The following is a 27,035-nucleotide window of genomic DNA, read 5'->3' as shown; positions in this document are numbered from 1 at the left end:
TGGGGTGGTTCTCCCTCTGCAGGGGGTGGGGTGCTGGTGTGGTGGTCCTGTGGTGGTGCCTTCTGTCCACTAGCGTTGGCGGATGTGGTGGGCAGTTCATCATACAGGCTAGTGTCAGGGGCCCCTTGTTGTGCCACAGTGTCCCTCCTGGTGTAGAGTACTTCCTTCAGCACCCCTATGATGGTGCCCAGGGTGGAATTGAATGCTCTGAGTTCCTCCCTGAAGCCCAAATACTGTTCCTCCTGCAGGCGCTGGGTCTCCTGAAACTTGGCCAGTACCGTTGCCATCATCTCCTGGGAGTGGTGGTAAGCTCCCATGATGTTGGAGAGGGCCTCGTGGAGAGTGGGTTCCCTTGGCCTGTCCTCCCCCTGTTGCACAGCAGCCCTCCTAGTCCCCCTGTGTTCACGGGCCTCCGTCCCCTCGACCGTGTGCCCACTACAACTGCCCCCAGGTCCTTGGTGTTGTTGGGGTGGTGGGTTAGCCTGGGTTCCCTGTAGTGGTGGACACACTGCTGATTGACGTGTCCTGGGGACAGAGGTATGGGCCCGCTGGGTGGGTGCTGTACTAGTGTTTCCAGAGGGGGAAGCTCTGTAGTGGCCTGTGACTGTGTGAGGGGAACCGACTGTCCCGAGGTCTCCGATGGGCCGGGCTGGTCATCTAGATCCAGTTGGACAGAGCTGCTGTCATCACTGTGGGCCTCTTCTGTTGGTGGTGTGGACATGTGTGGACCCTCCTGTCCGGTGACGTTGGGTTGGGGTCCTGCAGGGGTATAAAAGGATGTTTATTACATCTGTGTGTGCCATGGTGTGCAATAGGTGGGTGACCGTGTACCCAAGTGCTTGCATTCCTGTGTGGGACCTTGTGTGATGGTGGTTTAGGGGGGTGTATTGGTATGTGCAGTGGCCATGCTTTGGTGATGGGTGTCCATGCTTTGTTGTTGCATGCAGGGCTTGGTGTTGGGATGGGTGGTTTGTGATGTTGGGACATTTGTGAGGAGTTGGAGTGATGGGGTGAGGGTGAGGGTGGGGGTATGTTATGGCATGCAGGTAGGGTAGGGGATGTAATAGTTAAGATTTGACTTACCAGAGTCCATTACTCCAGGTACTCCTGCGAGGCCCTCAGGATGCAGAATCGCCAAGACCTGCTCCTCCCATGTTGTTAGTTGTGGGGGAGGAGTGGGGGTCCGACACCAGTCTGCTGAACTGCAAGGTGGTGTCTTGAGACAACGGAACGCACCTTCCCCCGTAGGTCATTCCACCTCTTCCTGATGTCATCCCAATTTATTGGGTGCTGTCCTACTGCGTTGACCCTGTCCACTATTCTGCGCCATAGCTCCATCTTCCTAGCTATGGAGGTGTGCTGCACCTGTGCTCTGAATAGCTGTGGCTCTACCTGGACGATTTCCTCCACCATGACACTGAGCTCCTCCTCAGAGAACCTGGGGTGTCTTTGCCGTGCCATGGGGTGGTGTGGGTGATGTGTGGGGTGGTGTGTGTAGTGATAAGTGGGGTGATATTTAGTAGTGTGTTGAGTGAGGTGCATGGAAGTTCTGTGGGTGATGGTATTGTGTGCCTGTGGATACTTGGTAGTTGTTTGTGGTGTCTCTCACTGGCCTTCTCTCAGTAATTGTGGTTGTAAGGGTTTGTGGGTGATGTGGGTGCCCGTCTGCGCCCGTCCGCGCCTGGCCCGCGCCCAGCGCCACGACCCCTGGTCCCCAGCTCTCCCAAGCCCCGCTGACCCGCTACGACCCCACCAGCCTCCACGCCCTCAACCCAGGACGCTCCAACACCTGCTTCCAAGCTCACCCTAAACGCACCCATGGACCCTTCGCCTGCAACTCCTGCAAACGCACCTTCCACCACGCAACAACCACGACCACAAGCCCACGCGCCATCAACCACCTCAAGTGCATCCTAGTCAACGCTCGCTCCGTCCACAAACACGCCATTGAACTCTGGGACCTCCTGGACTCCATAGCACCGGACGTCGCCTTCATCACGGAGACCTGGATGAACGCCTCCTCGGCCCCTGACATCGCCACTGCCATCCCCGAAGGCTACAAGATCTCCAGAAAAAACCGCACCAACCAGGTAGGAGGAGGTATCGCCATCGTCTTCAAAGACTCCATCAGCGTCACCACCTCCACCGAAGACACCCCTCTCGCCGCTGAACACCTGCATTTTCAGATTCGCACCGATCCGAGGACCACCCTCAGAGGATCCCTCGTCTACCGTCCTCCCGGGCCACGCGCCCCTTTCAGCGACGCCATCGCCGACTTCATCTCCCCGCACGCCCTCGCCTCGCCGGACTACATCCTCCTAGGTGACCTCAACGTCCATCTGGAACAAAACAACGACCCCAACACCACCACCCTGCTCGACAACCTCGCCAACCTCGGCCTCAAACAACTGGTGAACACCGCCACCCACATTGCCGGACACACGCTTGACCCCATCTACTCCGCCAGCAAACACGTCTTCTTCAGCCACGCCTCCGCCCTACACTGGACCGACCACAGCTGCGTCCACTTCACATTCCGACGCGAGACCCGCCACCTCCGCACCCAACCCATCCCTCGTCGACAGTGGAACAAGATCCCCGAAGAGCAACTCTTCTCCGCACTCGCCGCCAACCAACCCACCCTGACCACCGACCCCAACGACGCAGCCCTCAACCTCACAAACTGGATCTCCAACTGCGCAGACATCCTTGCTCCCCTCAAACGCACGCATCGACAGACTAACACCAAAAAACCTCTCTGGTTCTCTGACACCCTCAAAGAATCAAAGAAAACTTGTCGCGCCCTTGAGAAAGCCTGGCGCAAGGTCCGCACCGCTGACAACATGACCGCCCTCAAGAACGCTACCCGCGAACACCACCACCTGATCCGCGCTGCCAAAAGGAACTTTTTTACCGACAGACTGGACAAAAACAGACACAAAAGCAGAGAACTCTTCAGCATCGTCAAGGAGTTCTCCAACCCCAGCGCCAACGCCAACGCCAACGCCGTCACGCCCTCACAGGATCTGTGCGAATCACTCGCCACTTTCTTCCATCGCAAGATTAGCGACCTCCACGACAGCTTCGGACACCAGACCCATCCATACATCACCGAACTGGCATCCACGGCCATCACCCTCAACAACTGGTCCCACATCAACACGGAAGAAACCAAATCCATCATGAATTCTATCCACTCCGGTGCTCCTTCGGATCCCTGCCTGCACTTCATCTTTAACAAAGCCGACGACATCATCGCCCCGCACCTCCAGACCATCATCAACTCTTCTTTTTCTTCTGCTACCTTCCCCGAATGCTGGAAACACGCCGAAGTCAACGCCCTACTAAAGAAACCTACGGCTGACCCGAGCGACCTAAAAAACTTCCGCCCCATCTCTCTTCTGCCTTTCCCAGCCAAAGTAATAGAGAAGACCGTCAACAAACAGCTGACCACCTTCCTGGAAGACAACAACCTGCTCGACCCCTCACAAACCGGATTCCGAACCAACCACAGCACTGAAACCGCCCTCATCTCAGTCACTGACGACATCAGAACCCTGATGGACAACGGTGAAACAGTCGCCCTCATTCTGCTCGACCTCTCGACTGCCTTTGACACCGTCTGTCACCGCACCCTAATCACCCGCCTCCGCTCCACCGGGATCCAAGGCCAAGCCCTGGACTGGATCGCCTCCTTCCTCTCAAAACGCTCCCAAAGAGTTTACCTCCCTCCGTTTCGCTCAGAACCCACCGAGATCATCTGCGGCGTACCCCAAGGCTCATCACTCAGCCCGACACTCTTCAATGTCTACATGAGCCCCCTCGCCAACATCGTACGCAAGCACGACATCATCACCTCCTACGCCGACGACACCCAACTTATACTCTCCCTCACCAAGGACCCCGCCAGCACCAAGACCAACCTACAAGAGGGTATGAAGGACGTCGCAGATTGGATGAGGCTCAGCCGCCTAAAGCTGAACTCTGAAAAAACGGAAGTCCTCATCCTCGGCAACACCCCGTCCGCCTGGGACGACTCCTGGTGGCCCACGGCCCTTGGCACCGCACCGACCCCCACAGACCACGCCCGCAACCTCGGCTTCATCTTGGACCCTCTTCTCACCATGACCAAGCAAGTCAACGCCGTGTCCTCCGCCTGCTTCCTAACCCTCCGCATGCTCCGCAAGATCTTCCGCTGGATCCCCGCCGACACCAGAAAAACCGTGACCCACGCCCTCGTCACGAGCCGCCTGGACTACGGCAACACCCTCTACGCCGGGACCACAGCCAAACTCCAAAATCGCCTGCAACGCATTCAAAACGCCTCGGCCCGCCTCATCCTCGACATACCCCGCAGCAGCCACATCTCCGCACACCTGAGACACCTGCATTGGCTCCCTGTCAGCAAAAGGATCACCTTCCGACTTCTCACCCACGCACACAAAGCCCTCTACGACAAGGGACCGGAATATCTCAACAGACGCCTCAGCTTCTACGTCCCCACCCACCTCCTCCGCTCCTCTGGCCTCGCACTTGCTGCTGTCCCTCGCATCCGCCGCTCTACGGCGGGTGGGAGATCTTTCTCCTTCCTGGCGGCCAAGACCTGGAACTCCCTCCCCACTAGCCTCAGGACCACCCAGGACCACTCCGCTTTCCGGAGACTCCTAAAGACCTGGCTATTCGAACAGCAATAACCCCCCCCTTTTTTCCCCTAGCGCCTTGAGACCCGCACGGGTGAGTAGCGCGCTTTATAAATGTTAATGATTTGATTTGATTTGGGTGTGTGTTTTATATTGTAATGGGTGTGTGGGAGTGGTGTGTGTATGTGTATCAGGTGTGTGTGTTTCGAATTGTCCAATGTGGCTGTGTTTTGTAAATGTGCGTGGATTCGTGTGTCGTGATAGTTTGGGCGTATTTCTGTTGGCGTGACGGTGGAGGTTTTGTTTTCGCCAGTTTATCACTGATCTTTGGTGTGGCGGACTTGTGTGGGTGTCTGAATTTTGGCGGATTCCGAGCTGTGGGTCATGATAGCTGTGGCGGATTTCTGCGGCCGCGCCGGTGTGTTGGCAGTCTTCTGCGCGGCAGTGGATTCGTGTGTCGTGATAGTGTGGGCGTATTTCTGTTGGCGTGACGGTGGAGGTTTTGTTTTCGCCAGTTTATCACTGATCTTTGGTGTGGCGGACTTGTGTGGGTGTCTGAATTTTGGCGGATTCCGAGCTGTGGGTCATGATAGCTGTGGCGGATTTCTGCGCCGCGCCGGTGTGTTGGCAGTCTTCTGCGCGGCAGTAAGCGGCTTTCACCGCCAATGTTGTTATGACCGCCTGTATCTTTGCTGTTTCAATTTCAATATTTTTTTTATTTCAGCTGTTATTTTCTGTAGGAAAACCTTGTAGGATCTACACAAATGACCCCTTGCTAAATTCAGAATTTTTTCTATGTTCTAGAAATGTTTAGCTGTCCTGGATCCAGCATTGGTTTCACACCCATTTCTGTTGCTAACTGGAAGGAGGCTAAAAGCATAACAAATAGTAAAAATGGGGTATGTCCCAGTAAAATGCCATAATGGAGTTGAAAAATGTGGTTTTCTGATTCAAGACTGCCTGTTCCTGACAGCTGAGAAGGTGGTGATTTTAGCACCGCAAACCCTTTGTTGATGCTTTTTTCAGGGGAAAAACCACTAGCTTTCTTCTGCAGCCCTTTTTCCCATTTTTAAAAAAGAAAATGAAAATGTTGCTGTATTTTGGCTAATTTCTTGGTCTCCTCCAGGGGAACCCACAAACTCTAGGTACCTCTAGAATCCCTAGGATGTTGGGAAAAAGGACACAAATTTGGTGTGGGTAGCTTATGTGGACAAAACGTTATGAGGGCCTAAGCGCGACGTGTCCCAAAGAGCCAAAAAAAGGCCTGGCACCTGAGGGGGAAAAGGCCTGGCAGCGAAGGGGTTAAGACGATATTGTCTTGAATTATAGGTAGCCCGAGGAAATGGTCTGATCGTGTGAAACACATGCTTTGTAGGACTCAGCTTGCAGAACAACTGGTGTTTACATATTGTGGGATACTTAACCATGTTTCATTGCATTTTCTTCAGATGCTGTTGAATTACATTGTTTATTGTAGCCTAGTTCACTTTTTTACAGGTGTCCTTGCAAACAGAAAAGACCCTTCATGTAACGAGAATGCTGTGTAATATGCATCTTAAATAGTTGTGTCGACATAATAATTACATGTATTTATTAGAAAGTACCATTAGTAAGTCTTTAACGTTTTGTCTTTATCAAACTGGATAACCTTGCATAAACGCATCATGATTTTTGAATGCCCATTGACCAAATAATTACTGTTTTTTAATATCGCCACACACACAGAGCTACAACAAGCAAGATAATAATTTGGTGAGAGGACTGTGCTTCAGAGTGAAGGGCGAGTGGCATCCCTGTGTGAGTGCAGGGAAGCATGTGCGTCTGTGTGAGTGTAAAGTGAGTAGTAGCTGCCTGAGTGTACAGTGTATGTTTTTGTCTGTGTAAGTGTAAGGTGAGTACAGGGGGAGCAGTGTGCCTGTGTGAGTAGAAGACGAGGGGAGATCCTGTGTGAATGAAGGGTGAGTGGTGTGTCTATGTGAGTAGAGGGTGAGGGGCTGTCCTGTGTGAGTGCAGGGGGAGTGACGTGTCTGCATGAGTACAGGGTGAGCAGTGTGCCTGTGTCAGTAGAGGGTGATAACGCGTCCAGCCCTTATAAATTACCTGTACCTGGACACGTTGGAGGTCGGTGAATCTTTTAGCCGAGTCAGGCTCTCCTCATCCTGGAATAGTCGGGTCATTCTGATCAATAATCAATAACTATTGCAATCGGTAATCAATACTCAATTAATAGATCAATATAGCACATCAGAAATCAATAACAGTTGGTATTTCGGTGCACCATGACCTTTCAGTCATGAATAACCACACCAGTTTATTAAAAGTTAGTGAATTTATTTCCCTATATTAACAAAGCTAACACGATGTATATAAGTCTCAAAACCAAATGATATATGTATATAAACATTACTGGCTGTCCATAATGGCGGAAGAAACGCAATCTACGCAAAATCTGGATAATGATACACTCAGTTATGGCAATGCAAATCACTAATATGGCTAACTGTATTTGACTAATTTCATACATTGGTCAGCATAACAAGATTTCAAATTAGCATGGTACATCGAATGAATACCTCGACTAACCTCTAATTAGCATTGGCATGTGGGGCTTCATGCAAAACGAATTTAGTCAACACAAATTTGGAAAACTTCTAGCTAGGACCCTATCAAAATAGCAGTTGGTACCTAAAAGGAAAAACACAATGCATAATACATTTATCCTTTCATATTTACCAAATACAATCAGCATTCAAGAAAAGTCTTCGTCCTTCAGGTACCGGTTCGATCAGCATGGGGCAAGTTTCAAAGGGGCAAAGTTAAGGGCAAGCTTCCTTGCAGCGGCAAGGAGAATGGGGCAAAGTTACTGCATGGGCAAGACGGGGCAAATCAAAGTTAAAGTCTCTAGGGTGAGAATTCTTAAAGTCTCTTTCTCTCAGATAGAGAAAAGGGCATCAGGGTGTCGTCCAAAATGGAGTCCGGCATCTGGCTTCAAATTGGCATCGAGGAAAATGGCTGACTTCTCTTTGTCCAGTGTGTTTAAGTAAGAAACATTCCAAATTCTGCAGGGTCTTCCATTGGAGGGTTCATAGGTTGGCTTCAAATTGTCCACTGAAAATTGTCTTTTACTAGCGCTCATTTATGCATACACTGTCCTTGGAGCCTTGGAACACAAATTGTACCTTCATTGTCCGCACCTGCAGACTGACCTTGTATCAAAGGGGATGAAACCTGCCTAGTACGAAACCTTGGAGATAAGTGTATCAGTCAGCTCTACTGGAAAAATACAACTTCAAGCAAGAATATATGTTTCATTAGTTCAAGGAAGAAGCCACGCAGTTAGAATTTGAGACCAGGCAACTAGGCCAAAGCCTCTACTAAATTTAAGCTAAGCATAACAGTTTAAAACGAGAAATCATGGCATACATTTGCAATTATGACGGATTACTACATTTTCAATACTTCATGATTAATAAAGCTCGTTTACAATGATGGCAAACTACCCCGAGGACACAATTTCCCTCGTACATTATTTTCTTTACTAAAATCACACTACATTATACGTTTTGATTACACGATATGTATGAATATATGTCGGACCTTCTTTTTCTGCGTCATCAAGGGCGAGGGGAGATCCTGCGTGAGTGCAGGGTGAGTGAAGTGTCTGCGTGAGTGCAGGGTTAGCGGTGTGCCTGTGTAAGTAGAGGGTGAAGGGAGATCATGTGTGAGTGCAGAGTGAGTGAAGTGTCTGCGTGAGTACAGGGTGAGCGGTGTGCCTGTGTAAGTAGAGGGCGAGGGGAGATCCTGTGTGAGTGCAGGGTGAGTGAAGTGTCTGCGTGAGTACAGGGTGAGCTGTGTGCCTGTGTGAGTAGATGGCGAGGGACGTGCCTGTAAGAGTGCAGGGTGAACGGCGTGCCTCTGTAAGTGGCAGCAGGAGCACTTCAAGGTCAGTTATTGGCAGTGACAATGTTTAGTGCTGTGCAGACGCAGAACAGTTCTGTTTTTTTAATGAAATTGCTCTATTTCATACAGCACACACATTAACTTGTAAATGTACGAGTTAATAAATGAAATGCAGACATCACAGTTCGAGAACACACAGAGGCAGTGGCAGCTTTTTATTTCCGAGTTTTTTTTGTCTGAAACGCATGCCCCAACCCGGAGATTTTCCTATTTCAAAAAACATTGAAGACGCAGGACATCTGTTGTGCTGTTGTGCGTCCACGCATTTCAAAGAACAGGATTATGAAATTCTCCCTGGCCTTATGCAATCCATGCAAAGTCCAGTATCACAGAGGCTCGTGCCCAGCTGTCTAACGCATTGCTTAAAGTAAGCTAGATCATTATTTAATATGTAAATGTTGACTCTGATTAGCTCCTTACATTTCTTCATCTTTAGAACAAATTCATGAATGCTGAAAACATGAAAATAATGCTCAGAGTGAAAGACAGAATACGTATTGACTGTAAACGTTGTTATGCTTAGATTTATAAAAAGTGTCAAGTAAGAGCTCTATTGTGTTTTCCTCATATAAGTTCAACCGGACAATAGTTAAAGTTCCCCTTAATTAATTCATGCCAAACACTGACATATTAGAATAGTTCATCACTATTTAGGAAACCCAAAGAATTGTTATATACTAATACTTTTCCATCATAGTCTTGACTAAAAGGTGCATCTGTTCACAACCGGTCTTTACCTTCAAATATGTATTTTTTTCTATTTGATTCACTAATATGATATATTTTTTTATCTTTTAGGCACAGTGTTCACTGAAAAGCAGATGTCATCTAATCGAAACAGCAAAGTGATTCAGCTTCTTATAGAAGCGGAAGACCACGGAACCCCCGCATTGTCCGCTGTTGTATCCGTGGGGATTCAAATCCAGGATATCAACAACTGTGCTCCCCAATTCACTAATGAACACTATAGCATTAGTGTGAGTGAAGACGTCTCTGTTGGCACGAGCGTGCTAACCTTTTCAGCCGTGGATCGCGATTGGAGTCCTGATAACACATTTATTGACTTCTTTATCATCAGTGGCAACACACAAAATGCCTTCGTGGTCGAAACTAACATTGTTCAGATTGACTCTACTCGAAAAACTATTGGTCATCTTGTTGTAATGAGTGCTCTTGACAGGGAAACAACATCCACCTTCAAATTAGCCATCATTGCCACGGATCGTGGAACACCACCGCTAAACTCGACTGCCACAGTATTGATCAGTGTTCTTGATGCCAATGACAGCCCACCAGTATTCACTAGTCTGGAGTATCATGCTGAGGTTAGGGAGAGCACCCCTGTCAATAGGATGATCACAGTAATTTCAGCTAATGACTGTGATGCTGGGGCAAACGCTGATATTACTTACAGCGTTGTTTCTGGAAATGACTTGGGCCATTTCAAGTTAGACAGAAAAAATGGTTCTGTTGAAGTAGCTAAAGCTCTAGACTATGAGAAAGTCTTGAAATATACTTTAACTATCCAGGCCACAGATGGAGGTGAAGATGGGGGAAACATTGCCTTTGCGACTGTTTCTATATCAATCCTCGATGACAATGAATGTGTTCCAGTGTTTTTGTTTCCCACCCTCAACTGTGTCATTCGTGAGAATCTTCCAGCATTAACACATATGTGCACTGCCAAAGCCCAGGACTTTGACTCAGGACCTTATGGCCTCCTCACATACTCCTTTCAGTCATCTTGTTTAACTGAGAATAGAAAATCCGTTGACTTGGATTTGTTTTCTATAGATCCTATGACTGGGGATATCCATACTAAACAAACACTTGACTATGAACGTCAAATAAAGTACTGTTTCATTGTCCAGGCAAAGGATAAAAGTGACTCAACAGCTACTGTCACCATCCATGTGGATGTAGAGGGAGTTGACGAGTATGACCCTGTTTTCCTAAAGAATATTTATTTGTTTCATCTCAATGAGACAAATGACATTGGGCAAGTAATTGGAAAATTAGCAGCATCAGATAATGATGATGGACTAGACGGTGTTATTGAGTATTCCCTTGAAACACCCTCTCAATTTTTCTCACTTAATAAAACTAGTGGAGAGTTATCACTCACAAGACACCTTTCTCAAAAAGGAAGTAACTTGTGGAAAAAGGAGAGCACAATGGAATTCCGGGTGAAAGCTCACAGTCCCAAAGTAGACTCCAGATCAACCAGCTGTATGGTCATAGTGAACATGTCCACATCTCTTGAAATGCACCCCGTTGCCTCTGTAAACATCCTTCACATAAGTCTCATCATCTCCTTGGTGATTTTCTTGATTCTGTCATTAAGTCTTGCAGTACTTGTTTTGAGGTACAAGCGCAAATATGTGAAAAACAAAAGTGGGAAAAAAGAGATGTCAAAGCCAAAAGCTGGGCGTAATGACCTCCATCTGTGTCACAGTAATGGAAAACATCCAGCTCCGGAGGCATCCCTAACAGAGTGGTTGTGTTTAGTGGACTTTAGAGAAAATAAAGATGCTGTCAAGCAAAGCAGACACTCTGACTCAAGTGGTCATGGGTCAGCAGAAGGGGAAACAGCCGAAGATGATGAAATAAAGAGAATCAATGAGCATTCTTGCAGGAAGAGATCTGGCTCAGCTCTAAGTGAGTGTGGCTCACGCATGCCAGACTCTGGGATTGCAAGAGAGTCTGCACAACTTTCATTCCAGTCTGTTGAAACAGATATAACCATTGCAACTGGAAGTGCTGAGAGTATCAACAACTTCAAAGAGGAAAGTGGAGGAGAAGCCAGTGACATGCATTTTCCTTTTGAGAAAGAGCCAGGGAAAGCACATAATAATTTAGCACCAAAAGAAGAATCCCTAAAGTCAGGTATCACAGGAAGCTACATCTTTGTGCCTCATGACCAAGATTCAAGATTTGGTTCCCTTGTTTCTTTGGTGGCATCAGATGAAGACTTGAGAGGTAGTTATAACTGGGACTACATGCTAAGTTGGGAACCCAGATTTCAACCTCTGTCTTCTGTCTTTCACGATATCGCAAAGCTTAATGATGATGCTTCACAAACTCAGAGTTTACCCTTTGAAAAACAGTCCTTTATTTTCCCACCTCCCTTGATAACATCTGTAGCACAGCCAGGGGTAAAAGCCGTGCCCCCACGAATGCCAACAGTAAACACAGGGCCAACTTTTTTCAAATATCCTTGTTCACCATTCATCCACAATGCGGGGTATACCACAACAGCCATGACCCCGAACTTTGCTCCCTCTCTCTCTCTACTTACTGTGCAGACACCAACAGCTTCCCCTGTCTCTTCTGATTCTGGACTGATGGGAACTTGCTTAATTAAACTATCTCGAGAATAAACATCAGAAGAGAAAATTATTGTGTAAAGTCCTTATGTGGGAGCATTGCTTTCCAGAATGGTGTGCGTTAAGCTAAAACAACTGTCAATCCTATAAGTGACTAATAGTTGGCAGATCGTTGAGGTTTGTTCTTATTATTCTCTGAACAAGTTTCAGTTTGGACCACTACATCTTTTATAATTTTTTAAGTGAAAATAGTCGGCAGACCATTGAAGTTTGTTCTAACTGTTCATTATCCAACAATTAACTAAAAATTGTGCAGAGTTTGTAAGGTTTTTCAATTGTTTATAATCTGTCTATACCCAAAACTCTATTTATTTGTGAAACTTAGCTTGTGGGTGGAATTCAAAATGCATACATTAAATGTGCAATTCTAAAGACCCAGCTTACTTGGATTTTAGAAAACAAAGATTCACAGTGTCAGGTTTAGTACACTTTAAGACTGTAAGAGAAATGTACAGAATCAGATTAGAGATTACCGGGCATGAAAAAACAGGGAACTCCTAATTGAGATTTATACTATTATCCAATGCAGTTTTTTTCTGTAAGCAGGAACATCTCACTCTCAAATTGTATCATTAACTTCTAATCATAAGTCAGATCTACGCATAGGAAAAAAACAACTTTGTGAAGTAAGCCAAAATTGAGTTAGCATTAGGCAATTTGTAACACATTTTCACTATCTCTATATAAAGGGATGATTTTGTATTTAAATAGAAATCCATGATTCTGTAACTGACAATGTAATCTAAGGTATATGTAGCTCTGAGAATGATTATTTATTAAAGTAAACATGCCTATAGATGTATTGGTTTAGAATCACGAAGCTGAAGTTAGAGATCCCAATACTCTGCAGACATGTATAAGTAGGGCAACGAGAATTATGCAATTCTGTATACACTGCATTAGCCACATAATTATGAATTTACCGCATATGCCGCAAAATCCATCATCTGCAGAATGAAACAAAAATCGTTTCCACCTCAAATGGGTCAAAAGGTAATAAATACACAGTGACGTGTTGCAGAGCAGTTAAAAGCCCTTTACCAAAATTGACTGATCACCATTCCACTGCTTTTTGCTGCATTTGGATGCTAAAGTGGTACTAATAGGATGGAATATGCTCAAACAGTGTTAACGTGCAAATGTGGCAAACTAATGAAGGAATAATATAACAAAACATGCCACTTAATTTCCCCTTTCTTGCTGCATAGCTTGGTCTTCCCTTCCAGCATAATTCCAGTGCCCCTCCATATAAGTTCATCTTTAGTTAAGTGTGCACAAAGGTGGCATAAATGAGGCCCCTTGGTACCAGTACAGCCTGGTAACGCTACAACTCAAAAAGCACATGTATCTTGGAGAGGCTAGGTCCTAAAACAATGAAGTATACAAAAAAGTGATGAATGGATGCTTACATTAATCTCAGCGACTGGTAATTACTGAGGCAACATCCCAGTCCATCATTATCTTGCACACCATGCCACCTCAGTGTGGACCCAGCCGTGTGGAAATTATACTTGATCATGCTCCAATAGGATTGGACCAGCCCGAACTTCTAGGCCAGATCCTCCCAGTCCCGAAAACAAGCAAAGCAAGATCAGTTTCAGCTGGATAGGGGCTTGTCAGTGGGGTGCAGATTTCTAGCAGTGGCAGAGTGAGTACAGGACCAATGTCTCGGTATCCATGTCACACTTAAGGCATAGCACAGAAGTATACAAAAAAAGTGATAAATGGAACTCTTGAATTAATATCAACCACCAGTAATTTCTTAGGGCCACATCCCTGTCCCTCATTGTTTTACACACCATACCACCCCACTCTGGACCCAGCCATATGTAAATCAGTCTTGACTGTGCTCTAATAGGTAAGGTCCTACCTGAACTACCAGCCTAGATCCTCCCTGAATTAGAACACAAGCAATCCAAGAGCGGGTTTGCCCAGATTGGGGGTTGCCAGTTGATTCCTGGGCCACAGTGAGCATGGTACCTACATTTGTGCTTACCTGTCATACTTAGGGCATCACACTGATTTATACATAACAATAATGAATGGAATACTTGAAATAATCTCAGCCACTGGTAATTGCTCAGGCCATTTCCCAGTCCATTGTTATTTTGTACAGCATGCCACCTCAGTTTGGACCTAGCCACATGCAAATGTGTTTTGAGATTGCTCCAATAGGGACATCCTAGCCGAAACTGCCAGACAAGATCCTCCCTTAACTAGAACACAAGCAAACACAAGCAACCCAAGACTGCTTTTGCCCAGACTGGGGCTCATCCATCGGGTGCAGCTTGGTTCCAGTAGCATAGTGAGCACGGGACTCATGTTTAGGCATACTCATTTTACTTAGGGCAGTACAGTGGAGTATACAAAAAATTATGGAATTATGGAAGGAATGCTTGAAATAATCTCTGCTACTGGTGATTACTTGGGACCAACTCATAGTCCATTGTTACACCACACACCATGCCAACTCAGTTTGGACCCTGTCATTTGGAAATCAGTGTTGATTCTGCTCCAAAAGTAGCCGTCCAGCCAAAACCTCCCTGAACCAGAACACAAGCAATCCAAGACCATTTCTTTCTGATTGGGACGCATCAGTTTGGTGCAACTTGATTCCCGTAGCATAATGTGCATGCAACCCACATCTGGGCATACATGTCACACTTATGATGTCACATTGAAGTATACAAAGCATAATGGATGGAATTATTGAATTAATCTCAGCCACTAGTAATTATTTGAGACACATCCCAGCCCATTGTTATATTGTGCACCATACCACCTCAGTTTGGACCTAGCCAAATACAAATCAGTCTTGACACTGCTCCTGTAGGAACAGTCCAGCCTGAACTGCCAGGCCTGAACCTCCGTGCACCATAGCACAAGCAACCCAAGACCTGGTTTATCCTGATTAGGCTCATCAGTCAAGTACATCTTGATTTTAGTGGCACAGTGAGCACTGTACCTACATCTAGGCATATCCGTCACACTTAGAGCATCATTCTGAAGTATACAAAAAAGTGGTGGATGGAATGCTTGAATTAATCTCAGTCACTGGTTATTATTTGGGGTACCATGACAGTTCATCAATATTTTGCACACTATGCCACCTCTGTTTGGAGAAGGCTATATGCAAATTAGTCTTGACCCTGCTCCAATAAGAGCAGTCCAGCCCAAACTGCCAGGCCAGGTCGTCTCTGAACTGGAACACAAGCAGCCCACAACCGGTTTTGCTCTGATCTGATTGGGGCTCGTCAGTCAGATGCAGCTTGGTTCAAGTGGTGCAGTGAGTACGAACCTGGGCGTCGCACTCAGGGCATCTGAATGAAATATACAAAAAAAGTGATGGAGTGAATACATGGCTTAATCGCAGGCACTGGTAATTATTTAGGACCACATCCCAGTCTGTCATTGTTTTGCACAGCATGCCACCTTAGTTTGAACCCAACCAAATTAGTCTTGATCCTACAACAATATGAACAGTCAGCCCAAACTACCATGCTAGGTACTCCCTACACTGGAGCACAAACAACCTAAGACTTGTTTTGCCCTCATTGGGGCTTGTCAGTTGTGCGTAACTTGGTTCCAGTGGCACAGTGTGCACAGGACTCACATTTGGGCATACTCATCACACTTAGGGCATCACACTGAAGTGTACAAAAAAAATAATGGATTGAATGCTTGAAATAACCTCTGCCACTGGCAACTAATTGGGACCAACTCCTAGTCCATCGTTATATTGCACACCATGCCAACTCCGCTTGGACCCAGTCATATGAAAATCACTCTTGATCCTGCTCCAACAGGAACAGTTCAGCCTAAAACGCAAGGTCAGGTCTTCTCTGAAACAGAACACAAGAAATCCAAGACCCTTTTTCCCCTGAATGGGACTCGTCAATCAGGTGCAGCTTGATTCCAGTGGCACAGTGTGCACACTACCCACGTCTGGGCATGCCGGTTACACTTAGGGTGTCACACTAGTATGCAAAACCTAATGAATGGAATTCTTGAGTTAATCTCAGCCACTGGTAATTACTCAAGGCACATCCCAGTCCATCATTATATTGTACACTATGCCTCCTCAGTTTGGACCTAGCCAAATGCAAATCAGTCTTGACACTGCTTCAATAGGAATAGTCTAACTCAAACTGCCGGGCTAGGTCCTCCCTCAACTGGAACACAATCAATCAAAGACTGGTTTTGCCCTGTTTAGGGTCATCAGTCGAGTGCATCTTGGTTCAAGTGGCACAGTGATTATGGGCATTAGCGTCACACTATGGGCATCTTAAAGAAATATACAAAAAAGTGATAGATGGAATGCATGAATTAATCTTAGGCCCTGGTAATTACTCAGGGACACAACCCAACTGGTCTTTATTTTGCACAGCATGCCACCTCAATTTGGACCTAAACATATGAAAATCTGTCTTGACCCTGCTCCAGAATGAAGTCATCTTAAACTGCCATGCCAGGTCCTCCCAACACTCGAACACAACAACCCAAGACCATTTTGGGGCTCACCATTTGGGTGTAGAGTAATTTCGGTGGCACAGCGTGCATGGGACCCATGTCTGGGGATACCTGTCACACTTAGGGAGTTACAGTAAAACATACCCAAAAGTGAAGCAGGGAATGCTGTAATTACTCGGCCACATCCCTGTCCAATCCAGTGGAAAATCTACCAGTGCTAGTCAAAGTTGCTTAACTTTACACTGTTGAATGTGGCCATTCCAAGGCTGGAGCACCTACTTCGCACCATCTCAGTTATTCTCCCTGACTTCCCAGGAGAGGAGTCTTAGGACAATATCATTTTTTTAAAATAAAATCTTACCACTCTTGATTGGCAGACTTTGATGGTGGTGCCGTCTCCAGATATGGAGGAGGCTGTAGTCACTATTCTGGGCAGATAATTCAGCAGCAATTTGCGGGAGAAGCTTTGCAGGGTGGATTGTGGTGGTGGTAGGGGGTGTTCCCACTGGCAGACAATTTGCTATGCACCGAAGCCTGAGAGCACTACGTGAGGTGCAAAGAGTACATCTCTAAATTCAGCTCTATACCTCAGCTTGTTTAGAATACTTAAAAAGCTTCATTGTGAGCTTCCCTCTGAGATAGTAAGGGAGATCTGTATACTGTGTTACACACTGGTTGCTCGGGAATGTTCAGGTATAGTTTAAGAGGTCTGGTCTGATAAGCACGCCCTATGCAAATGAGTTGCCACTTAGGCTCACTGTCGGTAAATTAATTTCTTGTGGATATCTGAAAATCTATCATTGCTTCCTTTAAACTGTACCAATGTTGACATGTCTGATTTAGGAATTACACCAAAAATAACAATCAAGACCATCATTTTTTGTCCACAGTGCCATTCTAGATGGAGACCTGCCTTATAGAAATCATTGTTTGGTCCTGCTCCAATAAAAATGGTCCAGCCAGGCCAGGTTTCCATCAGATAGGAGCATAAGCAATCCAAGACCAGTTTTGACCTACTTAGTTCTCCTCAGTGAGGTATAGCTTGATTCCCATGGTACAGTGAGCAGAACAAGTCACTTCTACTGAGAAACCCCTGCCACCTCAATTATCTATCCACCCTTGTGTTTCTTAACATTCCTGCTCAGATTTAGCAATTAATAGTGTAAGAGTTTCCAGGAGAGTTTTCAGCCAGTTTAATCCCACCAGAGTCCTTTTGTGGCAATGAGGCATTCCAATGGGGTGTGAACTATAATCATGGTCAGATTGCCTTTATACCTCTCGATACCTGTGGCACATATTAAACATTTCAGCACTTCAATTATTTAAATAAAATGCCTTTAAAACCTGTTACAGTGCCTATACAGTTCTAGAAGAAATAATCAAAGTACAGTGGTAACGGAAGTGCAGGAGCAGGCAGTTCATACTTCATTAGGTGATTTCTAACATAATTTATCCGAAACTATCATTCTGCTCTGAGCATTGTTGAGATTGCTGATTGGGTTGGTCTGCAGATTTATTCTTGCAGGTTGCATTAAACAATATGATAGTGCACTAGTGACATCGGAACATGGATTATTGAATTTTACAAAGAAGGATTTACTTTATAAAGATTCAGAAATGGACGATTGATTCAGGAACCTAGGCACCACATTTATGTGACAATAAGAAAATTAAAATGTTTATGGTGAGATGTCTAGAGAAGCAAACTATATGATTCAGAATAATAAAGGTCATACATATTTATCCATTTCCTGCTTGATATGCTCTAGAAACCACTTTTGAAAATTATAGATAATGTTTCCACTTACTCCTATGATAACATTCAAGTATTTCTCTTAATAACATACTTGATTTCATAGTGTGTATTTGTTTGGGGTTCTTATAGCTGCTTTTGTTAGTCCATGTCAACAGAGAAGTGCTAAAAATTTATCTTATAACAATTTAGAGACCAAACCTGTCTATATGAGAAGTAATGAAGATGTATATTATCACAGCAGACACCTAAATATTTTCGTATTCCAATATTGTAACTAAATATTTTACCACTTTTTTTACGTCACCACATTTTTACATTAAAGCATGTAAACATATTAAAAATGGCATTTTCTCTGTGAATTTAATGAAAAGGCAAGCCTTTTTCGACTTTGCTTTCATATTAGTTTGAAAAAGATTCATTAGACAGGTGTCTGCCTCAATAATTTGCCAAACTATTTATTTACGTGATCATCCAAAGTTGATCAAGTAGGAGAAAGTGTATCAGAAAACTTGTCTAGAATCACAATTTCTACCTCTCTGCAACAGGTAGGTCTCTTTTCCTCCAATTAAGGCTCCTAGAGGAATTTACCTTAGTGCATGACCACCAGTGATCAAAAGAAGATATATGACATCCACACGCATGCCATTACAACGAATGCCTTTACCACGGATATAATACCATGTGTTGACCATTTTAATGCCTGACATTATTTGTTTACTTTTACCACACATTTTGTTGTTATATATATTATATTTGTCACACAGTGGCAATCGCTAATTGTGTAGCTATAGTTAGGACCAGGTTTCCATAGGAAATACATTTTCACTTCACTTAATAACTTTGGTGCTGTTTGATGGATCGGCACAAAACTCCCCGCCCCAAAAAAAGAGTCATTCACCTCAGCTCCTTACTGGAAATATTCCATGGGGTCTGCTAAGCAGGAACCTAGAAAAAGGGGGGTTCCAAAATGCATTTTCCCCGTGCACCTTTCCCTGTGAACTTCAGAGACAGCTAGAGCCAAAGCAGCTGAATGGAATTAAACCAAATTTGGCACAAAGCTAGATCTTTACTCAGAAAGTGTGCCATTTGTGATTTGGGGTAGATCTGTTCAATAGTTCCAAAGTAAAAAAAAATAAAAAATCAAAGGTAAAAATGTATAGATATCTTGCAACACGATACTACTCTACTGTGGAGTATCACAGTAGCACAAGCTCAAAACACACAATCTGATTGGTTGGCCACAACATGAAGAGAATGTTGCAGTTGCCAAATTAGGTCTCAGACCCTGTGTCTATATGAACAAATAAAAATAAGGACTTAGGGGGCAGGATAGGGCAGGTGATTGTTGGAGAGGTCATCGAGGGACCCACCTGGGCTGCAATTGAAATAAAGTATGTTATAATCATGACACTACAGTATTGTGGCATTACCAAGGGCCCTAGTGCCCTAAAAGAACCAAAGTACCTTGAACAGGGAGATACACTGACAGAGGTACACACACATACGCAAACACAAACACATGCATGGACATACAAACACAGCTCACACACACACATCTGAACATACACACGTAGACATACACAATCACACACACATACATGCATGCACACACACACACACACACATATACGTACATACACCCATATATGCACACACATACATACACACACTCACACACACACACCCATGAACTGACTTGCCTGCAGAATCACACCTACTTATTGACATATATATTTTTTTAAATATCTAAATGGTGTCATAGTACTCTTGTGAAACCATTAAATACCCATGAAACACAGATATTTACCTAGTTCAGTACAATGGAAGTACTGCAGAGTCACAATACTTTCATAAAAAGAAATTATATGGATTGGGAGGTGGGGTGACTCTGAGAAGAGATGTTGTGTTAATATTCTGTGGAACACATTTATATGTAGATTTGCATACATTGCCCATTGATGTTCAGGAAGGTCCTGTTTTTTCTGCTGTGAAATGGACACCATCCTTACGATACACTACAGGTTTGTATGGTATGTTGAGCCCATTCCATGGTCACAGAGAACTGACATGTCTCCAGGATTTCCCTATCTTTTGACAAAATTTACTTCAACACTGCCACTGCTTCCTTTGTCATATGTTGGGATACACAAAGACAATATGAGGAAAGAGAGTCATGAACTTCACCAATGTCTTTTTCATTTGAATTTCAAGTCCCACTCCTGTGACTGGGCTCAACCGTTGCCACCACAGTTCACAATCATGAGGTCTGAGTGCTCACAATATGAATGCTCTCCACCATGGACAACAACTGATGCCATTTCATACCTATGTGGCCAATCCAAGTATTGTCCACTTTGGTAAAACCAATATTACTGTAAATGCCACAAATTATGCATTCTTTTTAGCATAGAAGACAAAGCTGTGGCCCAAAATACACAATCGGACCATGGTGCCGGTATGCTGGAGTAGGACTAAGAGGAAGTTAGTAGCAGAATGAGAAATATTGAGGAAGTGCATGGAGTCTGAAGAGGTTAAAAATGCAGTTCAAGCTTTGTGGCTGACTGCTGGCAGTTTTTTTTTTAAATAGTAGGTTAGGTTGACAGTAACTGCCAACTCTTTTGATAATTATGTTCTGGAAAAAAAGATTCTTGACTGTACTGCTGACTCCTACTGGTTTTCAATCTGTAACAGACACACACCACACACATATCCAATGGAAAGGTTTGTAATTACTTCAGAACGTACTAAGGTTATTGAACTTCTGAACTGGTGCCATGTTTCTAAGGATCTGCAAGGTGGCTAACTAGGAAACTGTTGCAGAGTCCTGAATCATGGGGAAAGGGTGTAAGGGAGAGTGCACAGTGATAGTAAAAATAAAGGTTATAAAGATTTCAGTGTCCAAATGTGATGTGCTAGTTGTAAGAATATATAACAATATTAATTCTAACCCCTTTATCCTTCTCACTGTCCCTAGGGGTATTATTTTGGGGGGTGTTGCAGCCACAGGACCCAGCACAGCCCCTACGGTGGTTTGCAGTATTTTCACAGAATCGATCATCAAGCCTCTTCAGTTTATGCTTGTGACTCGAACCATGGATGTACAGTGGCCACACGGGAGACCACACTGGGTGCCACAGAGGTACCATGGAACCCACAACACCCAAAAAATAAGGCTTCCCCTATGCTATCAAACATCCCACCATTCCGCTCCTTTAACCCACACTTACACTAAAATGGAAAGTAACTTGTTCCTGACTGCAGGAAAGGGGGTTATTGATTGAAGGGGTCATACTCAAGCAGAAACCAAAGTTCCTGTTAGAGTGAACCCACAAGCAAAACACAGAAACCTATTCAAGCAACAACCACAGTTTCTGTTAGAGCAAAGTCCCAAGCAAAAGTCATATCAACTTGCACTCTGGTAAGTTGGAAAAAAGCAGTCTTGCTTATCTTAGGGGCAATGTGTGAACAATTTATACAGCTCATCAAACAGTAATCAAGTGAAAACACAACACAAGAAAAATCCTACACCAATTCCGAAAAATTGAGTAAACTTTAATCAATCAATCAAGGTATTTATATAGCGCGCTACTCACCCCTGATTGTCTGAAGGCGCTGGGGGGGGGGGTCACTGCTGCTCGAAAAGCCAGGTCTTGAGATGCCTCCGGAAGGCGAGGTGGTCCTGGGTGGTCCTGAGGTGGGCGGGGAGGGAATTCCACGTCTTGGCCACCAGGTAGGAGAAGGATTTTCCCCCTGCGTTGGTTCGGCGGATGCGAGGGACGGCGGCGAGAGCGAGGCTGGTGGAGCGAAGTTGACGGGTGGGCGTGTAGAAGGTGAGGCGACGGTTGAGGTATTCGGGTCCCTTGTTGTGGAGGGCTTTGTGTGCGTGGGTGAGGAGCCTGAAGGTGATCCTTTTGTTGACGGGTAGCCAGTGCAGGTGGGCGGAGATGTGGCTGTGGCGGGGTACGTCGAGGATGAGGCATGCCGAGGCGTTTTGTATGTGCTGGAGACGTTTCTGAAGTTTTGCGGTGGTTCCTGCGTATAGGGTGTTTCTGTAGTCCAGACGGCTTGTGACGAGGGCGTGGGTCACAGTTCTTCTGGTGTCGGCGGGGATCCAGCGGAAGATCTTTCGGAGCATGCGAAGTGTGAGGAAGCAAGAAGACAAGACGGCGTTGACTTGCTTGGTCATGGTGAGGAGGGGGTCCAGGATGAATCCGAGGTTGCGTGCGTGGTCTGAGGGGGTCGGTGCGGTGCCCAGGGCCGTGGGCCACCAGGAATCATCCCAGGCGGACGGGGAGAGTTTCCGAGGATGAGGACTTTCGTCTTGTCTGAGTTCAGCTTCAGGCGGCTGAGTTTCATCCATTCTGCGACGTCTTTCATTCCATCATGCAGGTTAGTTTTGGCGGTGGCTGGGTCTTTGGTGAGGGAGAGTATCAGCTGGGTGTCGTCGGCGTAGGAGATGATGTTGATGTTGTGTTTTCGTGCGATGATGGCAAGGGGGCTCATGTAGACATTGAAGAGAGTAGGGCTGAGCGAGGAGCCTTGTGGGACGCCGCAGATGATCTTGGTGGGTTCCGAGTGGAAAGGCGGGAGGTAGACTCTTTGAGAACGGTCTGAGAGGAAAGAGATGATCCAGTCCAGGGCCTGTCCTAGGATACCGGTGGAGCGGAGGCGGGTTATTAGGGTGCAGTGGCAGACGGTGTCGAAAGCAGCCGAGAGGTCGAGGAGGATGAGGGCGGTTGTTTCTCGGTTGGCCAGTAGGGTTCGGATGTCGTCGTTGACTGCGATGAGGGCGGTTTCCGTGCTGTGGTTGGCCCGAAAACCGGACTGGGAGGGGTCGAGCTGGTTGTTGTCTTCGAGGAAGTTGGTCAGTTGTTTGTTGACGGTCTTCTCGATGACTTTGGCCAGGAAGGGGAGGAGCGAGATGGGGCGGAAGTTCTTCAGGTCGTTGGGGTCCGCCGTAGGTTTTTTCAGGAGAGTGTTGACTTCCACGTGTTTCCAGCTCTCGGGGAAGGTGGCAGATGCAAACGAGCTGTTGATGATGGTCTGGAGATAGGGGGCGATGCTGGCGTCGGCTTTGTTGAAGATGTAGTGTGGGCAGGGGTCCGATGGGGCACCGGAGTGGATGGTGTTCATGGTAGTTTTGGTCTCTTCGGTGCTGATGGGTGTCCAGGCGTTGAGGGTGACGGCTGGGGCTGTAAGTTCCGTGGTGATCGGCGGGATCTGTGGACCAAAGCTGTTGTGTAGGTCGGTGATCTTTTATAGGAAGAAGGTAGCGAGGGAGTTGCAGAGTTCTTGTGAGGGCGTGATGGAGTTGGAGCTGGCATTGGGATTGGAGAGCTCTTTGACGATGTTGAAGAGTTCTTTGCTGTTGTGGGTGTTCTTGTCCATTCTTTCTTTGAAGGATGCTCTTTTGGTGGCGCGGATCAGTTGGTGGTGTTCGCGGGTGATGTTTTTGAGGGCTGCCATATTTTCTGCGGTGTGTTCTTTGCGCCAGGTTTTTTCAAGGGTCCAGCAGGTTCTCTTGGAGTCTTTGATGGTGTCTGTGAACCATTGGGGTTTTCTGGCGTTGGTCTGACTTGAGTGGCGTCTCAGGGGGCGAGGTTGTCAGCGCAGTTGGTGATCCATTGTGTGAGGCTGAGGGCTGCGTTGTTGGCGTCGGAGGTGATGGCGGGTTGGTTGTGGTTGAGGGTGGAGAGTAGCTGTTCTGTGGAGATTTTGATCCAGGGTCTGCGGGTGATAGGTTGTGTGCGCAGGTGGTGAGTCTTGTGTCTGAAGGTGAAGTGGACACATCTGTGGTCGGTCCAGTGTATCTCCGTAGAGTGGCTGAAGGATACGTGGTTGCTGGCGGAGAAGATGGGGTCGAGCGTGTGTCCAGCGATGTGGGTGGGCGCGTTCACCAGTTGCTTGAGACCGAGGTTGGCGAGGTTGTCGAGCAGGGTGGTGGTGTTGGTGTCGTTGTTCTGCTCCAGGTGGAAGTTCAGGTCTCCGAGGAGGATGTAGTCTGGCGAGGCTAGGGCGTGCGGGGAGATGAAGTCTGTGATGGATTCACTGAATAGGGCGCGTGGTCCAGGGGGCCTGTAGACGAGAGTTCCTCTGAAGGTGGTCCTGGGGTCGGTGTGGATCTGGAAGTGCATGTGTTCGGCGGCGAGGAGGGTGTCCTCGGTAAATAAATTACAGGATACCAAAAATCCAAACAGTAGAACCAGAGATATGTAAATTTAAAGATTTAGGTGAAAATAGAATCTAAAAGCACAAAAGGCCAACTGTGGTTACCTGGTCATGCCAGGTGGGGAAAAGGACAACATTTCAGCTGGCCACAGTGACTATAGTGCTAAATACAGGGGCCACGTTTAGCCACTAAATGAAGTACCTTAATTCCTGATTTTGGAGCTTTGCAAGATCCCATGCTGAGGATGTGTCACGCAGCAGTGGTTCTTATGAACTCTGGGTGGTGGTGTGAAGTACTGCATCAAGGATGCGTCGCGTAGTGGCCATACCGATGAAGCCATTGACAGGGCTTCTGATTTGAGGTCCTGCACAGTAGATGAGGATGATGTTGATGGAGGCATGTGATGCTTGGTCCTACGTCTGGGATAGGTTGCGCAGAAGCAGTTCCAATGTGGAGCTGCAAGAAGATGACTACACCGCTTCGATTATGCCTAAGAGACCACACCTGGGCTGGCACAGCACCTTGAGGGCTACTTCTTAGGGTTCAGGACTGAGGTGGCACCACATGGTGGCTAGGTCCACAGCAGAGAGAGTCCAGGTGCTGTTTTCAAGGTGGTTGGAGCCTTTATTGCCCCTGAGGCTCTGATCAGAGTCCAGTCAACTTCCCTTTGGAGTCACTCTGGTGGTCCTGGGTTCAAGATGCAGGCCCAGTCCTTCTCATTCAGGCAGCAGGGCATCAGAATAGCAATCCATCTTACCGCAGGCAACAGAGTAGTACAGCAGGCCTTTTGAGTCTTCCACAAGCCAGAGGTGTGCTGAAGATTTGGGTATGACGGTCCACTTTTTATACCTGGTGCCAGCTCTGAAGTATGAGACGCTTCTAGATATTTCCATCCGTGGTGATGTTTGTAATTTCCTGCCTCTCTGTCTGGGCCCCAGCATGTCTGGAGGCAGAAAAGACAAGCATCAAACCCTTTGTGAGTGAGCTAATGCAGAGCCTTTGTGATATGCAAGTGTTTTTGGTGACTTCTACTCCCCTCTATGAAGTCAAAGAGGGCCCATCCTGCCAACACCTATTCCTCCTTTGTCTCACTGTCTGGGAACAATAGACATGGCATGGGTGACTTATATGTTTTAAAAAGGAAGGTTTAGACTTGACAAAAAGTTTATTTTGCCAGGTCAAAATGGAAGTTTAAAACTGTGCACAAGGGCTGGAAAGGCAGGCCTGATAGCTTTTTTAAAGGGTTACGTAACTGGGTGCTGCAGACCCAAGAGCAGTATTTCATTTACAAGCCCTGGGTACATTTAGTACTACATTACTAAGGGGTTTTTATGCAAATTAAATGCACCAATTGGGTGTAAGCCCATGTTACCATGTTTTTGGCAGTGAGTATATGCACCTTAGCACTGGTTAGCAGTGGTAAAGTGAGTAGAGTCCCAATACCAGCAAAAACAAGTTTTGCAAAAATGGAGGGGTAAGGCAAAAAGTTTGGGGAAGACCACCCTAAGACTGACAGGTCTAATGCTGGCTATATGTACTGTAACTGGTATGAAAAACATCTATGGCAATCATAGAAAGTCTGAAGTACTGCAGACTGACTTGCATTTGCTGGAATACTGCACAGGTATCATTTTAGGTTCAACCAATGCTTAACGTATATTTGAAAAAAACTACAATCAGATTGAGTGAGGGGGTGAAGCCTTGAGATAAATATATATATATATATATATATATATATATATATATATATATATATAATTTGCGTAGATTTTGCCTGTTGAGTTGATCTCTGAGTGCTGTGCAAGCACAGGAGATGATTTCTTTTTTACTTCTGAGTCTCAGAAGTGTGCTGATTTCAGTGTACCAGAAAAGCATTCATTCATTAACTATCAACATCCAACTTTTTTTTACATGAAATTAGAGCATACATTTCTCTCATTATTAAAAATGCACTGGTTATAAAACCTAAGTAGATACACTATACCTCAATGTGCTTTTGCCAGTTGTAGGTATGTGTTACTGGGTGTCATTAGATAACAATATACATTCAAACCCTTAACCCTGCCTAGTGACCCTTAGTGAATTTTTTTAGGAGATGTTGGTCCTGCAACACAGCAGCAGACCGCACCACAGCCGCAGTACCCAGCGCAGCCAGTAGAGTGGTTTGTAATAGTCCCACGATCAAGCCTCATCAGTTGATATTTGTGACTCTGCTCCATGGGAGTACATTGGACCACACAAGAGGCCACACTGAGTGCCACGGAGGTACAGCAGAACTCACGACACCCAATGAATATAAAAACCTGGGGGAGAAGGGGTCCCCATCCGCTATCAAACATCCCACCATTCCTCTCCTTTAAGCCACAATTGCACTAAAATGGAAAAATAAAGCTTGGGCCCACCTCTAAAAAAATGGGTTATTGGTTGAGGAGGGTGCAACCCTACTCAAGCAGCAACCGCAGTTTCTGTTAGGGTCAAGTCACAAGGCACCCTCAAAATAACCTGTGCTTAATCCATTGGTAGCTTGGCTCAAAGTAGTCAGGCTTAACTTAGGGGCAATACGTGAAGGATTTATGCAGCACTTCAAGCAGTAATAAAGTGAAGAACACAACACAATACAAATCCCACACCAATTCAGAAAAATAGAGTAAAAT

The 27,035-nt window shown here is 45.9% G+C and overlaps 1 protein-coding gene across 1 annotated transcript in view; it reads left to right on the top strand.

The window, feature by feature from the left end:
- LOC138255249 (protocadherin-23-like) overlaps positions 1-18,542 on the top strand; it is a 486,186-nt gene extending 467,644 nt beyond the window's left edge. Inside the window, exon 16 of the mRNA XM_069205831.1 lies at positions 9,399-18,542. Coding sequence (XP_069061932.1) covers positions 9,399-11,980 — 2,582 coding nt within the window. The 3' untranslated portion in view covers positions 11,981-18,542. The remainder of the gene's footprint in view (positions 1-9,398) is intronic.
- Positions 18,543-27,035: the final 8,493 nt, after the last annotated feature.

This window comes from Pleurodeles waltl, chromosome 1_2, assembly GCF_031143425.1.
Source record: "Pleurodeles waltl isolate 20211129_DDA chromosome 1_2, aPleWal1.hap1.20221129, whole genome shotgun sequence".
NCBI classification, from domain to species: Eukaryota; Metazoa; Chordata; class Amphibia; order Caudata; family Salamandridae; genus Pleurodeles; species Pleurodeles waltl.
The sequence above is the reverse complement of the archived record's forward strand: the minus strand, read 5'-3'. Positions and strand labels throughout refer to the sequence as shown.